Below are 16,983 nucleotides of genomic sequence, written 5' to 3'. Positions count from 1 at the left end.
CATTCACTCTTATTTAATTACAGGGTACTTACGGGTGAGTGTGGACACGATAGGTTTTTTGGAAGATATTACATTATAGTCTCTTGGTGTCTTTAGAGAGACGCCAGAAAAAAATGCTGTATGGTTCTTAAATGTGTCTTTTGTTCTTTTATGGGCAAAGTGGGCCACACAGGCTGTCAATCTGTAAAAAGAGCGCATGATGGATCACTGAATTCACTGCACTGCCTTTGAGTCAGAGCCTGTCTGCAGGATTCCTGTTGACGAGAGGCCGGAGAAATGTATGGTGCCAAAACGCCTTTTGACCATGTTTAGAAAAAAATCCCAGCGAGTTTTTAAGGTCGAAATGTCCTTTCCAAAATTAAAAGAAAATAAGCTTAATTTGTACCCAACAGAATCCAAAATGTGTTGAAACAGCATATTAGCCATAAAATACAAATGTTAAAGATATTTATTTGAAAAATTCACACTTAGAATTTAAATTTCGTATTATTACTTGTGTACGGCTTTAGTGGCATTTAGTTTTGGTTAAATCAACAGTCTATTTACATTTTTTGCATTTTCAAGTTAATTATAATGCACAATGCTCTATTTTGTTGTCTTTGGAGGCCATTGGAAGACTTATCCATATTATAATAACTGTCATTTGGAGCTTCTGTAATACTTAGTCTGAAAATGTGTCCTGATGTTTGTGTTCTTATCAGATGGATGAGCGAGTTTGATTGAAGCATTTGTCATGTAAATGCAAGCCGTTTGATGGACGAGCCTGCAGACTTGACAGAGTGATGTAGGTCCTTCGCCATTGGCGTTTCGCGGGTCACATGGTGTGTCAGGAAGGTGATATGAGGGTGGAAGGCACTTTTACAGCTTTGACATACTACCTAGAAGGTTAGGGCAAAGGGAGCAGCGATTAATGACTGCTCAGTCTTGATCGGTTGTGAACAAACAAAAGGCCAAAGCAGAGTCCAGGATGAACTCCTACTTAGACTACCCCGTGTGTAACAGGGGGGCGAATATTTTCAGTGCCAAGGCCGGATACCACAATTTAAACCATGGATACATGTCGTCCAACTCGTGTGCAACAAGTGATAGTTACGCACCGGACGGCCGGTTAGTTCCTGCTCCTTCTGCGCCACACCAGCCCCCGAGCCTCCCTCTGCACCACCAGGCAGCACACGTCAACCTGGATCTGCAGTTTGCAACCCCGTCGGGGAACACTATGTATGGGTCACCTCTGGAGTACGGACATCACCAGTACGGCCTGGCGCCCGAGCAGGACCGGAGCTTCATCCACTCGCAGGTTTCCCCCCTCGGAACAAACATGGCTCCTTACACCGGGGACAGTTGTGGGCCTGGGGTTGTAACAGGCGGCCAGTATCTACATTTTGGAAACGGGGATCAGAGGCAGCCAGAGTATCCAGAGAGTGTTTACACAAGGTTACCCGAGCCAAAGCAGGGAGAAGGATTTGGAGCATGTAGAGGAGGCTTCTAAAACATTCGACTGGATGAAAGTGAAGAGGAATCCACCTAAAACAGGTATGTTCAACTTGAAAAATTAGAGCTAGAAGTTAGAGACCCAATGGTTTTTTCAGCTAAAATGTAGGCTACTCACAGTGCGTAAAAACGCAATTTAACTGATAAATACCTTAATAAAGGTATTTGGCAACTAATGTTTCGTTCATCTTTCTATTCATCCTCATGTATCATTCACATCTGCCTCAGCGTCATGATTTCCATGTTTTTCCACTCCATCATCCATTCATCCATCCATCTCTCTCCACAGCTGTCATGTCGGAGTTCGGGGTTCCCGGCCAGCTCAACGTGATCCGCACCAACTTCACCACCAAGCAGCTGACCGAGCTGGAGAAAGAGTTCCACTTCAACAAATACCTGACTCGGCCACGGAGGGTGGAGGTCGCCGCCAGTCTGGAGCTCACCGAGACGCAGGTGAAAATCTGGTTTCAGAACCGCAGGATGAAGCAGAAAAAACGCGAGAAGCTGGGCTGCGTTTTGGTCAGCAGAGCAGCACCTGTAGAGACACTTTCGGGCAGTGAAACCTCTCCAAAGGGGAAAGGGAAAGACAGTAAACCATGATGTGACTTTAAAAAAAACTATATGACTGTAAAGGCCTGAGGAGTTTTCCACTTCTCTCCCTCAGTCGCACCATTCCAGAAAAACTGTGAAAAGGGCATGTGGACTTTGTGAGGTTACAGGGTATGTGTCTAGTGCAATGATTAATGCTGAATTGGATTCTGAGAAACATTTAAAAATATTTGTTCATCCGCTTTTGTACTTGTAGCCTTCTTATCATAAGCCCATGCTGTTTTGTGTTGAAGCACTGAACTACTCAGTGTCATTGTTTGCACTATTTATTTACAGGGTATTTTTCCAACAACTGTTTTAGCTTAATAAAGTTTATGAAATGAAAAAAAAAGCGTTTAATTAGCTTTTTATGTAAAAAGAAATGCTGGTTATTGGATTCAAACTTTAATTTTGTTTACATTATGTGCTCCCTTTTAAATATTTGCCTTGTTTTAAAAAAAAAAATACATGTATATAATAAATTGTTCTAAATATGAATGTTCTTGCGAATTCTCTTCTATATTCACTTCCATTAATAGTCTCACCAAAGTCCCCTTGCATAATGTGACAAGAGGAATCTTTCACAGCACATGGGGTGGTTCCCAGTGACCTTTTCACCTCCAAATACCTCCAGGGGCTCTAAACATGACAACAAACTCCAGGGAGCCAGGTCTCACCCTTGATTTGTTACCCAAATTCTGTTGAAGATAGTTAGCACAAGTCGCAATGACATCCACTTTTATTTTTAATACTTTTAAAAATCAAACAACCCAGATTTTCACTTAAATCAGAGGAAAAAGTTGACTGTTTGACATTTAAGTGCTCATTGTGACTTCAGCTCAAGATAAACGTTTGCTGAGGCTGACCACCTAGTTTCAGTTGATGGTGAAGGGGCAGCAGTTCCAATATTTGCACTGGGTGTTAGGTTTGCGCACACAGAGTTTCTGCTCCGGCAGCACCGGCCTGTTGGTGCCCTTTTTCCTAAAGCTGAGGTTCACGTAGAGTTCAGGCACAAATGAATGCAGAGTCAATCTGTCAAGACACCAGAGTGGCTCGGAGAAGTCAACTCGAGGGCCTCTCATACTTAAGATTTTATGCAGGTATTGCGTTAGATATTGACACTACAGAGATTAAACCCCATTTAGTCAAAGTTCTGATTTATTCAAACTGCAATATGTTCAGGGCCTCTGAAAAAAAACCCGTGTTTGTAGGAAACACAAAACAGCAATCATTTGAAATATATCCGCATGCAGTTCTCGAGCAACTATATTAAAAATGAATGCAGCTCCACTTATAGACGCTACAGTTGAAATACCATACGGCCCATTACTGTAAATTAGAAAAGGGGCTGAGAGGTTTTGTTGTCACGCATTTCTTTAACAGCCAAAAGCTTCCAGAAGAGTCGCAAGGCCAAGGTGACAATCGATATGGTGAATAGCGACATATTCAACAACAAGAAGAGGGGGACGGTGCTGAAAACAAGTGTGGGACTTCATTCCAGAGGTGTGATCCCTGCCATCTCTGCAGGTAATACCTCAGCGCTCCCAGCGGGTCCTCCATCTGGAGGTGTCAGAGTCGGCACTGCAGCCAACACCACGGAGACAGATGTTCCAGTCCGGGGGAAGAGGAGGAGGAGGAGGATGTTTTTCACCTTCGGATCAGGAAAGCTCTTTTCGCCTTCTGCAGGGGAATGTAGGGCAAGGAGGAGAAAGTGGTTAATGAACACTGAGGGACATGACAGAAGATCATTTATGGTCTGAAAAATAATAGAAAAACGAACTGCAGAGTGCACAAACACAAGGTCTATTAATAGACAGCATCCGGCGTGTTCTCCTCAAATATCGTACACATGTTTAGCCGGCCCGCCTCCCTCTGCACTTTGTTTGAGGTCAACCCAGTGCTGTTTGTACCCCATGCTGCTGGCAGTTGTTGCTGGCTCTTTTACAAGTCTATTGCCATGCTCACTTCCTTGGTTTTCGACCAGTTCCTCTGTCGCATGTCACTCTGCAGGGTCCCAGGGCTTCAAAGGGAAACTAGAAACAGTATTCATGGGATACCGGGGGGTTGGTGATCTAAGAGATACAGCAGAAGAGTCATTTATGTTATCAAACTACATTATCTACTACATACTCTAATATGCTGACAAGACGCAGAGATAAGCATCAATTGAAGTGGAAGATACAGAGCAATATCGACCATACTCTGATTTATTTCTAAAACATTTTTTAGGAATAAAACATACAGTCATATTTCTATCATGCTGGAAGGCAACTAACTAACTAACTAACAATTGTCTATGATATCAATAATTTGCTGATTTATTATTTTCTTGGGAATTTGTTTTTTTTGTAAATCACCAGAAAAAAGAGAAAATAGCCAATCACAATTCATTTTTGGTCAAAAATCCAAATGTATTCAATTTACTATAATGTAAAACAATTAACAGCAGCAAACTTTCCTATTTTAGAAGCTGGAATCGTTACATTTTGTCAGTTGTGCTTGAATTTGCATAAATGATTCATCAGAATAGCCGCAAATGAATGGTCTGATTAACTTCTGATCGACTTATTGTAGGAGCATTAGTAAGAAGTAAAAACGGATTAAAAAAAAAGTCATAAAAAAAAAAAATGTAGGTTGAACATTTTAAACATGCAAAAAATGCATTCAGATTCCCTATGCGTTTATTATTAACGAGAATATATGTTTTAGCACTTTTATCAGAATTGGACAGTGTTGTGAATTAGAAGAAACTAAAGAAACCATGTATAAACCACAGTATGTGATTTTTACTGTCGCTTTCGACCAATATCATTTAATTTCCACAGTTCTTCTGATGAAGCCTTGTAGAGAAATGCTGCCCGGTTATGAATGGCACACTCTCTTCTTCCTTTGTTATGGCACTGAGGCTCTTTTTAGCCCAGACTGGGAGATTCTTGACAACCATCCCCCATCTGAGTCAGGCTCTATTGGATCTGGAAGCGCCAGCCGTCCTGAAGCCCCGGCCTCCTGGGTCCCCCCTGCGACTGCATCCTTTCCCCACTCCATCAGCATAGTAACTGAGAGAGACAAGTGACTTGGCTAGGGTTAACGTCTTAATACTCCCTGGGATTGCCTCCAGGATCCAAATGGCTACCCCTAATAGTTTTCCTCCTCTGTGTGCCTGTCAGACCGCCATGACTATATGCCGTAAGAAAAACAAGACTAGCTGAGAGGCAGCGTAACGAAGCAGCACAATGAAATAATGAGGGGTGGTGAGGAAGAATGGAGCGGCCCATGAAAGGTTTTGGTGTTTAGAACCAAACCGGGGAGTGCATGGATTCTTTGCATGGCGAGGCTGTACACTTGAAATTAAACTGCTTCTTCGACTTAGAGCCCAGGAGGGGGGGAAACCAGAACTCAATCAGTGTCACGTCACATGGTTCAAAGCGGCCAATTCGATGCTGCCAGGAGGCTGAGAAATGCAAGGTGACAGTTCATTTTACCAGTGACAGTGTGTCGGTCTCGCTTGCTGGTTCCCCAGTCAATTCCCAGCGAGCAGTGAAGGTTGAGCGTTGCTGGAGACAGACAGCAGCTCCCGTCCCTCCCTTCTCTCCCCTCCTCGTCCTCACCACTCTCTCATCGACCCTGCTCTGCTTTGTATTCCAATTAACTGGACAGAGGGAGCGGCGGCGGTGTGCAGGATCACAAGCATCTCCTGGCGTCCTTCCAGTCTCTCAATCCCAGCGCCATCAATAGTGCGCTTCCCTTTTCTCCTTCCCTTTCCTCTCTCCTCGACTCACGACAAGGGCCAGTTGTTCCAGGGGGGGTAATTCATAGATTCTTCTTTAACAACTGCCTCTAGGGACAATGTCTTGGTAATGAAAAATAGGTCCCTCTCATACATTCATATATCACATGTAATAGAGGTTTGTAATCACTCAGTCGAGTCGACGCACTGCGAGCTGTAACTGCTCCCCTTAACAGACACCTCAAATAATGCTGAATTAATATTTGGAAATGGCTCATATATCCTAACCTAATACAATTTGAATGATTTTTTATTCAATGCTCTCAGGGCTAACATTGATTTGAGTTGAGGTAACCCCTCCGAGTCAGTCAATATGAAGGCTGACTGAAGGTTGTAGATTTAGCGCAACACATTTGCTCTTCTGTCTTTTGTGTCCTCAATCTATCATCACTTTTCTACTTCGCTGCCACCAAAAGCCCCCCTACACTGACATATGTTTGAGCAATGGGTGGGTTGGGAATACAATGATTCTGAGGAAATCCGAAAAGTAAACTACCTCTTTTTATCTCCTCGAGCAAGACAAACATTTACAACAGACCCTTAAGAACCAGGCCACCTTCTATTACTATCAAGGGTTTGAATAGGCTGTTTAAATTAGGGCAACAATTGAGACGTGAGATATTAGCTGTTGGAGAAAAGAGACATGTATTCTTACAGAATGATTTATGCTGAGGTAAAACTAATGGTTGTAACTAAGTCAAGCAACAAAAATCATTGCAGACTTTCAACATCCACTCTTCTTTGAATTCTAAACCTGTGTAAGGAGGGAAAAAGATGATGTGTGCCAAAGTGCCACTCCAACCACTTCAAACTATCGTTTGTGTCAGTCTCCCAAACGCTGCTGAACCTTTATGATATCTCTTGCTCTGAATTCACAAGCATTTAAGCACTTAGCACTTTAATTCTACAGGTGCCAATGTCAACCATCAAATGTATGGTCAAAGGCCTCTCGTGTTTTAAGATTTCACGTATTTCTTTATGTGAAACAAATGACTGTAGCATGGTGCCCCCGACAAATTCCCCCTCAGGTACAATGAATATAACCAATTCACTCTACTTGAGTCTTCCTCGAAATGTATTTGACCAATTTACATAATTGTGGGCACAAATTCCTTAATTCAAGCCTCAAACAGCACTTCCTTTTTCTGAAATACAGATAAAGACAAACAGAGCCTGAAAGACAGGCATGGGTGCTTTACTATTTGTCCCCCTGGACTGAGAAAGACTATCTTGAGAATGCAATGTTGTGTGTGTGTGTGTGTGTGTGTGTGTGTGTGTGTTTTCAGGACAGGATACACACACACACACACACACACACACACACACACACACACACACACACACACACACACACACACACACACACACACACACACACACACACACACACACACACACACACACACACACACACACCCTTCATGCCCTGAGGATCCTCCTGACTCTCTCTCCTGGCTCTATCAGATCAGAGAGACCCGCTGTCCCTCCCCACACTGCAATGCAAATGAAAAGGAATGCACTGATAAAAGGCCAGATCCTAAAGATGAGAGGGCAGAAGGAGGACAGAGGCAGCCAAATGCTAAAGGGGGGAAGAGCCTCTTGGGGAGATGAGAGGTGGCGGAGGAGTCAGTGTTGGTAGTAGCGGGAGATCATAGCCTTGCTCCCCCTCAGCTGCGTTTGATACAGGGCTTTTGTCGCTCTTTCAGCGGTGCATTGTTGGGTGGTGTAATCCCCGTCGGATTACAAAGAGCTTCCCTTTTCATATGGGGCTGACCCAGCAGGCAGGTGGCTGGGGCTCTGTGGAGCTGTCAAGGGGAGGGAACCTCTTTTCCAGGGGAGGGGACCCCAGTTCCTCTTACCTTCACAGGGGCTTTTTGCTGGGAGGCCAGTCAGGCGCAGGTCAGCGTGGGGACAATTCTGACATGGGATTCAACTTGCTCTGACCCCGTGGCTTCCTGTAGAGAAGTGACAGGCAAGGAGACCATCATGAAATATCAAGCTTATCAACATAAAATACTAAAACATTGTCAAATGCAATCAAAAAGAAAATTCTGCCACTACTGCAGTTTTCTACATGTGAAAATATACCTTTATTTGAGTGCAGAAGCATTTAAAAAACATTCCAGCATTTTAGTGCCCAAAGACTATATTTAGTATGATTATTATGAAGTAAAAAATGCCACACATTTGTTCAACAGGTACAAATCAGATTTTTGGGCGCATCCAACAATACACATTTAACTGACATTCAATATCACATAAACATCACACTTTTAACATTAGTCAAAGTCATGATTTTTCTAAAATTAGGAACCATTGTGTCAATTAATCTTCTTTCAATATGATTTTTTCCTTAACAATGTTGTATTTCTTTAATATTCAACTTGTCACCAGTTCATGGAAACCAAATATGAGGTTCTGCTTCTAAGTAGGTAGTTCATGAGAAATGTGGATTTTCTTATCATACAGTATTTACTCTTAGGACATGGGCCAAATAATCAAAATAGTATGATGAGAAAAAATTACCTTCAGCCAAAAATATGACTTTCAACATTTGTAGTAAATTACTGTAAAAATAATGTTTTAAAAAAACACAACCAAAATGTAAATTATCCATAAACACAGACTATAATTATTTTTGCAATTTAGATGTGCTGGGAAAGTTTGCATTTATTTTACTTGTTAGTCTGTGAAATAGCAATTCATGTTGTGTATGCATATGTTGCTTGGGATATTAAATAATTATCTTGTGAGCTTCAATACACATTAGTTCAACATAGCCTTGACTGATATCCGGTGCATTCTGTCGATGTGAGCAGTGTCTGATTGAGCTTCAGCTCCTTGATGGCTTTCCTTGTTGTGTTTCAGTAATACACGATCAATAAGGCGATGGTCAGACTCATCACTATTTCTTTTAGTATTACAACTATCCACAATCCCTCCTCTGTAGCCCTGTCCAGTGTGTTCCATTGCTGTTCACCCTCTAGTGGTAATATAAACCATTCATCCATGCCCTGTCAGATATAGTGAGGGAGTAATTTATGTGATGCTGCATTCACATGTTGTCAGAAATACCCTCATTAGTTTGCCAGCTTGAATCAAAGAACAATTAAAGTAGTGATTTGTATAATTTAAACAGTGAAAGTTAAACATGTCTTATAAACAATTGTATCACATTGGTGGCATCTGCAGCTGACACAGGAAGCACATGCCACTGCTTGCAGATGCCACGAAATGCGCTTGCTCTCTCTCTCTCTCTATCTTTGACAGCGAAAGGTCACTTGAATGCACCACCATTTGAATGAACAAACACACCTGCTAAAATAGTAAGTACTTAGTAGTTAGAAAGCAGCGTAGGTCAGCCTACACACAAATTAGCCATATTAAAATAAAAACAGCTTTGGAAACATTTAAAACTCACCTTCGTGGTCAAAGGAAAAACATGGTACTCCTAAGTGTAAGTGAAACTCGTGAAAATACCATAGACTGTGTATTGAATGCTTGCTAGTGTAATGTTACATGCTAGTGAAACCACTATTATATCTATATATAATTATATATTGACTATCAAAGTCAACCATGGTACTTTCATTCAAGCCAAACCACACCACGTTATGTGTTAACTACAGTATATGAGTTTACTCTGGAATAATGCTGCTAAAGGGGAAAGTCGGCTGCTACAGTAACAGCCCAGGCAAAGCTCCAAGTTGGGGCAAGTAAAGGTAAACACACGTTAGCTTCAAGTTAGCTCAACGTTAAAACATTAGTAGACATGTTCGGGTGAACACTTTCTTACACAAAACATACAAAGCAAAGTTACAATAATGTAATGTAACGTTATTTACCTGAAATAAGAAAATATGTCGCGAACTGACACTTTGAGGAAAGCGGCCGTAGCTAATTAGCAGGTGAGTGGCAGTGTGACAGCTCGGCTCTGATGCTAATGTAAGCTAACGGTAAGTGGCTATGGCTATGTATTGTTAGCAGAGTAACGTTATTTCCTTTTTATGCTAAATTGTAAGCTACTTGTACTCCACTTAATTTTGGAAGCCAATATTTTACTTTGTACTCCCTTAACGATTACAATGAGCTAATACAATGTATTTTAGCATTGTGCTATTTAAGTGAGCTACACAATTACCATCTGCAACATTAAAGTCATGACCACATTAATGAATTGATACTTTTTGGATTTGATATAGTACTTACACTAATACTAATAGCTAACCAATATGAGGGGAATTGGTTGTGCCTGTAGAATATTACTTTTGCCTCTTTGATATAGGATAAACAGGATTTATATTTATATGTTTAATTAATCGAAATGCTATTAAAAGATGAATCCGAAACATAAATATGCCCAGGAACAAATCTAGGACATTCAACCTTTATATTAACAGTCTATGCTGGTGTTGTGTCAAATTATGCACCCCCGTCGTGAAATGCACCCGCTGGCTTGCCGTAAAAAGCACCCCCCCCCCCAAAAGATGCTTCTATTAATCCCACTCTCAAGCACTTTGGACGGTATAGTTGTAGGACTAGTACCAATAAATGGAGCAAGTTTTGTGTATGTGGCACATTTATTGTCAGAGATAGCAAGGGGTGCAAATCGTGGCAACCAGGCTGTTCATAAAAAGCACCCCCCAAAATAAAAATGTTTCTATTAATCCCACCCTCAAGCACTTGATGTAAAAATAAACAATACATTGTAAAGCACAAGTACAAGCACAAGTATACAGACATGACGGCACAATTAAATAAAAACATATATTAAATAAAAAATGAACTGAAAAATAAGTGACGAATGAATGCAAAATCCAGGATTCGACGACCCAACCATCAAAAAGACAACATAGAATAGCGGACTATACGTTCAAATGCGCGTTCCCGTGTCAAGGGGTGCATTTCACGACGGGGGTGCATCATTTGACACAACACCGGTATGAACCTGCTACCATTGTTTGAGTCCCTCCACTGTAATCCTGGAGGCTTACATATGCATATACAACAAATACTGGCCTATCGTTTTTAGGGCTAAAAAAACACACAGGAGGACCTCACCAAAACATAACTGTATCAGGGGCCTTTGATATGTCAATATTCAAGGCAGAAAGAACAGTTGACTATTGCTTGATGTAAAAGTCTTGCTAAATGATTTGTTCAATACACCAGTGTCTGTTGTGCTGGAGTAGTATTAATATATTTATAATTCAACAGTTTTTAAGTTTGAAATACTATATTGTTAAATGCAGAATCACATAAGGGCCGTCTTATGTGTTGTAGTTTTGTTTTCAATAAAGTGCTGCTCTATATTGATCCCCGTGGTGAAATTGTCTGTTTGGTGTCATCCTTTTGAAGGGGAAGTCAGGCTACCAAAGATCAGCAACAGAGCCGCATATCTGGTGCTGGCAGGCAGGGATTCTCTTGCTTATGGATACTTCCAGATTCTTGCCATTCTAAACATGTGAGGACGTTCATTTGGTTGAAGGTAGGATGGACATTTTGCATTATGTCCAACAACACTTCTATTTGTAACAGGACTAGAGCTGCAATGATAATGATGATAAGTCGATTAGTCTACACATTTTTTTTAAAGTTTATTGACTGGAAATTAATTGCCTCTGTGTTAATAATCGTTATTGTGTTGTTCTTTTGACCTCTGAAGATGTTTGCTCTCATCTGAATCAAAATAATGTTATGCTTTGATGCTGCTAAATGTGTCCAATGTACAAGAAATCCGCCTCTACTCAGGCTTTCTTTTCGACAGTCATTTGTGGGTAAGACGAAAGTGGTTTCTCAGTGTGAGTCAAACCTTGTCATAAGCCTCAACTGAAAAACCAGAGTGCAGAGGAAGTTGTCATCTGTGCACCTGCTCCTCCCCATTTTGTGCTAATCTAGATGCATGCACGGAAGTTAGGTTTCAGTACAAGCGGACACAGGTGGTTTGATGCTAGGCTGTGCCAGGTTCTTGTCTGTCATCAAGCTGTAACAGTATGACAGAGGCTGCTTTGTGGAGGAAAACCTAAAGTGTGAAGGGGTGGAAAAGGTCTGAAAAGTCAACATACCAAAGTGCCTGAAGTTGGACAGGTGAAAGCCAAGGATGGGGACAATCCCAAATGACATTAGGAGGCTTTTGGATGGTAATGTCTTTTTTTTCCTCCTTCTTACCGTTAATAATGCTTTTTTAACAGTGCCGTTTTATCTTTTGAAAATAATTAGCGAACTCGGGAATACTTTCACTTTAGATTATCACATTTAAATAATTTGATTCTACTACTTTTGAAAACGCAGACATTTAAGCGAAGTCAACCTAAAAAAATACTTTCTATTCAGTCTATGTTTTGTTGCTTATATAAAATCTTAAAAGTGACAAGAAAAAAACTAGAACATACGGACTTTAAACCGTACAGTATTTTACTACATTTGCATATACTGCCAGGCAGGCAAACAGGCCCTTTGGAAGACCATAATTTGCATTATGTCAGTCCGTTTGTGTTACATGAGAGAACACAAAGATATTGTATCAGATAAGTAATGTAGGCTGACCTGATGTACAAACGTCATGTTTTTCTGGGTAAAATTACTACTCTCTTTATTTATTTGCATCAGTGAGACTGCCATTGTGAGTTTCCGACAGTAAAGGCAGTAGACTTAAAAACATGAAGCTGTAATCTTTGTAAGATGAGACTTGGGTTGCAGTCGAATAGTCCAAAAATCAGCTCCTATCGTCTTTTCCTATTATTATTATTATTATTATTATTATTATAATAATAATAATAATAATAATAATGGATGACATTTTTTAATTAGAGCGCTTTTACAGGTGCTCAAAGCGCTTTACAATTACATATTACATTGTAAATGTCAATACTGTGGACATTACCCACAGGAGCAAATGCGGGTAGAGTGTCTTGCCCAAGGACACAACGGCCTGACGCAGTGGCGGCCAATAACCACCCACTATCGTCTATTCCTTGACCTCTGTGTGAAACGTCACAGGGTTAAGGGATAGTGGATAGGAGAATTCAAAAGGACTTAGGAAAAGAGACTGCGGTGCTTTGAGAATCCGACTGCACTTACACTATCCAACGTATTTATGAGGCGCCAGCGGATGTCATAAATGTGCGTCTGCTGTGGGGAAAGTACTTTTTTGTATACAGCGGACTACATGGAGTATAATAAGAACGGCGGACCACTGTAAACTCATCTAGAGACTCTGTACCGTGCTCTGATGGTGTTGTTTTATGCTTTATGAACGTGGACAACAGAGAAACATATATATTCTTCATGACCAAGTTTCAAATTGAAATACAAAAGTTAAGTGAAACTTATGTTTGTCACCCTCACCCTCCGGTCCGAACATATTAATCCACATGAATCCCAATACGTATGATTGTATGAAAAGATCTTAAAATATATACAAACATTCATATTTGTCCTTTTGATTATTATAGTGTTGAACATTCAAAACAAAGCACTTTGGCAAGTTACCACATAAGTTTTAAATTGCTTAATAAGCACCGTAACTTTCATGATACGCATTTCTCGGTCATAATCGGTTGTTTCCGTGAACGGCCGAATGTTGTGTCACGGTAAATGTTGCGGCCGCAAGGCATTGTGGGGCAACATTTTCTCATTTCCTTCGTAAAGGAAGGTCCAGTGGTTCCTAAGCTAAAGGAGGTTATAAAGGAAGTTTCAAATCTCCTTTCCTATCATCTAGAGAATTAGAACAGCTCTTATCATGGCTGCCACTGAGGTACTTCTGGGTCATTTCACTCCGTTAGGAAGGTTCCTAAGCTAAACTGACAATTCAACCGCAACACAATTGTTGATGTGGATTAAAAGGTACAATGTGTTGTATGCATTCATTCAAACATTTCTTCACATGCAGCAGAATGTGAAGAGGTTACAGTGCTGATGTTAAGTCAAGGAAGTTAATGTATTTTTGTTTGTTTATTGGATGAAATGCATGTCTGTAGAAACTATAAAAACTAGTTGTATCTTTTTTTCTTCCTCCCTCACACTAAACTCTACTGGCAGAAGAGTAAGCATCAGTTCTGCTAGACAAACCTTCATTTAGCTGTTGTAGCAACTTGAATTCGACCAGTACAAACCCCAGCGCTAGGGGTTTTCTCCTGGGAACTGCCCTGCCTGGTAAACAGGTCAGGCCCAACAGCATCAGGCTGAGGGGACTCCTGGACTGGGGTATGTGTTGACTGAATTTGAGTTGCTACAGCCGCTGACTAAAGGCCCATCTTCTGTAGCCACTGCAAGTTCTCCTCCTGGTGAAGTCCTCTCCTGACCATGGCTGGTAAAATGAGACACAAACACAAGTTGTTTTCTCATTAATGCCAATTTGGATTTATTTCAAACTACCAACCAATATTGGATAAACTATAGCCCAATGCCAAAAAACAAACATATATTTTTTGACCTAAGTGTTGAAATTCATTATATTGTTCTGTCCATTTGCTGAATGAGTATAAAGTAAATCGAGAAAGTGATTATCTTTTCAGACTTATACATTTTGAGTTTTATACTGGGGTCATAATGTTAAGTGACCCTGAAACATAACGAGGAAAGATTGACAAAAGGATTTTATTATAGTATTTGAGCAAATAATAAGGTTTCTATCGTTCTTAAACTTTATAACCTTGATCGAATCAAGTATTATTCAGTGCATTATTCAGTGTAATCTTTCAGCATTGCGCCTTCACGAATGCCATGTATACAGTGTTTTCTGTTCTCTTCAGACTGTGAGCTGTTTGTAGCAGAGATCCTTCAAGACGAGGACCTGAGTGTAAGTGCCCAGGGGACACGGAAAGTCTTACTGAATAACTTCGCGGTCGTCCATCGAGGGTAGGATTTTACCTCTAGAAGCAGCATTAAATCAGTGTTCAGCACTTTAATAGTGAAGTGTAACAAAGTAATTTCATGCCACCATTATCTAACTTTTGCTGTTAATACCACACAAGAACCTTAATTGTTGCTGTAATTGCTTTAAACACAGTTTGCAAAATTACATTTGAAAAACTAATTTAGTCTAATGGTGTCACCTTCAAGACTTCTTGGTTCTGCTTATTTATTGTTATGAACAGTTTTAAAAGTTCTCATCGAATAATCTATTTAGATGTGGATAATTTAATCCTAATATGATATTATTTCCAAGCATGATGAACAGTCCTCGAACCCCTTCAAAAAGTGAATGTGTGTGATAGTTTATGCCGGAAACGGCTCCACTGGTGTTGCCTGCACTGCAGAGACGGTGGTACAGAAAACTTGTGGTTCTGTGGTCTCCTCTACAGGAAACTATTTTTAAAGCCAACCTGGAGCTGAGTTGTCTGAAAGATGAAAGCACAGAAAGCTTTGCAAGTTAGTGCAAAACATATTAATATGCTGATTTGATCATTTACAGAAACCCTCAAGAATTCCCCTTCCCATCATGTAAGTAAAATTACACTCAATCTCTATCATGAAAGTATCACATATGTATCTACAATAATTGTAGTTGTTTCAGCTGTGTGTGTATGTTGATGTGCTTTTACGATAGAATATCATTAGAGTTAATGTCATATTCTAGTGTTCAGAGTGTTGAAACAACTCGTTGATTGCAATTTATATTGTGTTTTATTTATTCTATGTTTTTACCTGATGTTTTATCAGTTTTAATTCTAATACATATATTTTTTAAACTAAACCAAATCACGCTACGCAGACAACTTGGCATGTCATGTATGAACAACGTTTAATAATAATAATCTTGCAGAAGTTATTGTTCCGACTTTAGGGAGCATTCACTAATTTATATTTTAAATTGTTTTAATCTTTTTTTATTTATTTTCCCTTCCATTAGTTAACTTTTCCGAAAATTCCGACTGCACATTAATGCAGCATTATCATGTTTTACTGAAAGCGACATTCTTTAAGTACCTCTCCCTAACCCTCTTACTCAATATGCTTTACATCTTTCTATTTCACACACACACACACACACACACACACACACACACACACACACACACACACACACACACACACACACACACACACACACACACACACACACACACACACACACACACACACACACACACACACACACACACACACACACAGCTGACTTTAGAGACGAAGATGGTTCTGATGACAACCGCAGTTCCAGTCTGGGTCGCTCTGCCCCATCAGACGACGCCTCTGACTACCAGGATGATGGAAACCCTGAGTGTGAGTTAACAAAAGTCCTGATTCTGGTTCCCTGTAAAGTGTGTGTGTGTGTGTGTGTGTGTAAATGATTGTGTGAGATCTTAGTCTTTTTGCACAATGCAGGGATCTGATCTCAAAGGAGGCCTGATTCGACTTTACCGCAAAGCAATTCATGAAGTAAAAAAGAAAATAGTTTTTAATTGGAGTGGCAGACATTAGCCGGAATTACAAATATCATACCATTAATTTAACCTAGGATAATGTAGTGATATTTTGATCATAATGATGCAGCGTATATTTCTAAAGGATCTGTATGAACGTTCTGAAAGACGACAGTGTGCGAGGAAACCAACTAACAAAGGAAAAGGTAAAAAGGAGGAGTCACAGGAGACAATGCAGTACTCCTCTGAGAAAACGAAACAAAGTGCAGTTTTAACAAGCAGACCTCGCCATCCTTACTGGCTCCCCTACACCTCTCCACAGGATGCACAGTTGAACCCTTCTGTTGTATATTGTTGCTCACCCTCTTAATTTGAAAAAACAGACCACATCTGTGAACTCCCCCTCCCTTCGCTGGCCTCCTACCTCGCTGCCTGGATCCAGTGACTCCTCCTCCTGGCCGTGTGCAGGTAGACTGTTCTGAGGCTGGAGCAAAAAGGGGGCTGGTGAAATCTCGCAGGCTTGATTGGGGACCTAGAGCTCCCTCCAGTGGTGGATCCTCAGCGCGTGATCTGTCCCCCTTAGCTGTATGTGTAGACTGTGGGAGGCATGGAGGCGGCCCACACAGAGAGGAGGCTTTGTAGCTGCAGGCTAATGCAGTGATTGATTGACCCCGAGCCCCTCTATTCTTTCACAACCGGGTTTGAAATACAACACTGTACCTGAGGGGCCATGTGTGTTCCATCCCTCTCTCC

The 16,983-nt window shown here is 40.7% G+C and overlaps 1 protein-coding gene across 1 annotated transcript; it reads left to right on the top strand.

The window, feature by feature from the left end:
- Positions 1–54: 54 nt before the first annotated feature.
- On the top strand, positions 55–2,431 carry hoxb1b (homeobox B1b). The gene is given in 3 exon segments (XM_034217584.1): positions 55–1,447; positions 1,449–1,533; positions 1,781–2,431. Coding segments are annotated over 3 exon segments (876 nt in total). The 5' UTR covers positions 55–967; the 3' UTR covers positions 2,092–2,431.
- Positions 2,432–16,983: the final 14,552 nt, after the last annotated feature.

Source organism: Gymnodraco acuticeps, unplaced genomic scaffold (genome assembly GCF_902827175.1).
Source record: "Gymnodraco acuticeps unplaced genomic scaffold, fGymAcu1.1, whole genome shotgun sequence".
Lineage (NCBI taxonomy): Eukaryota > Metazoa > Chordata > Actinopteri > Perciformes > Bathydraconidae > Gymnodraco > Gymnodraco acuticeps.
This window is presented reverse-complemented; position numbering and strand designations above follow the sequence as displayed.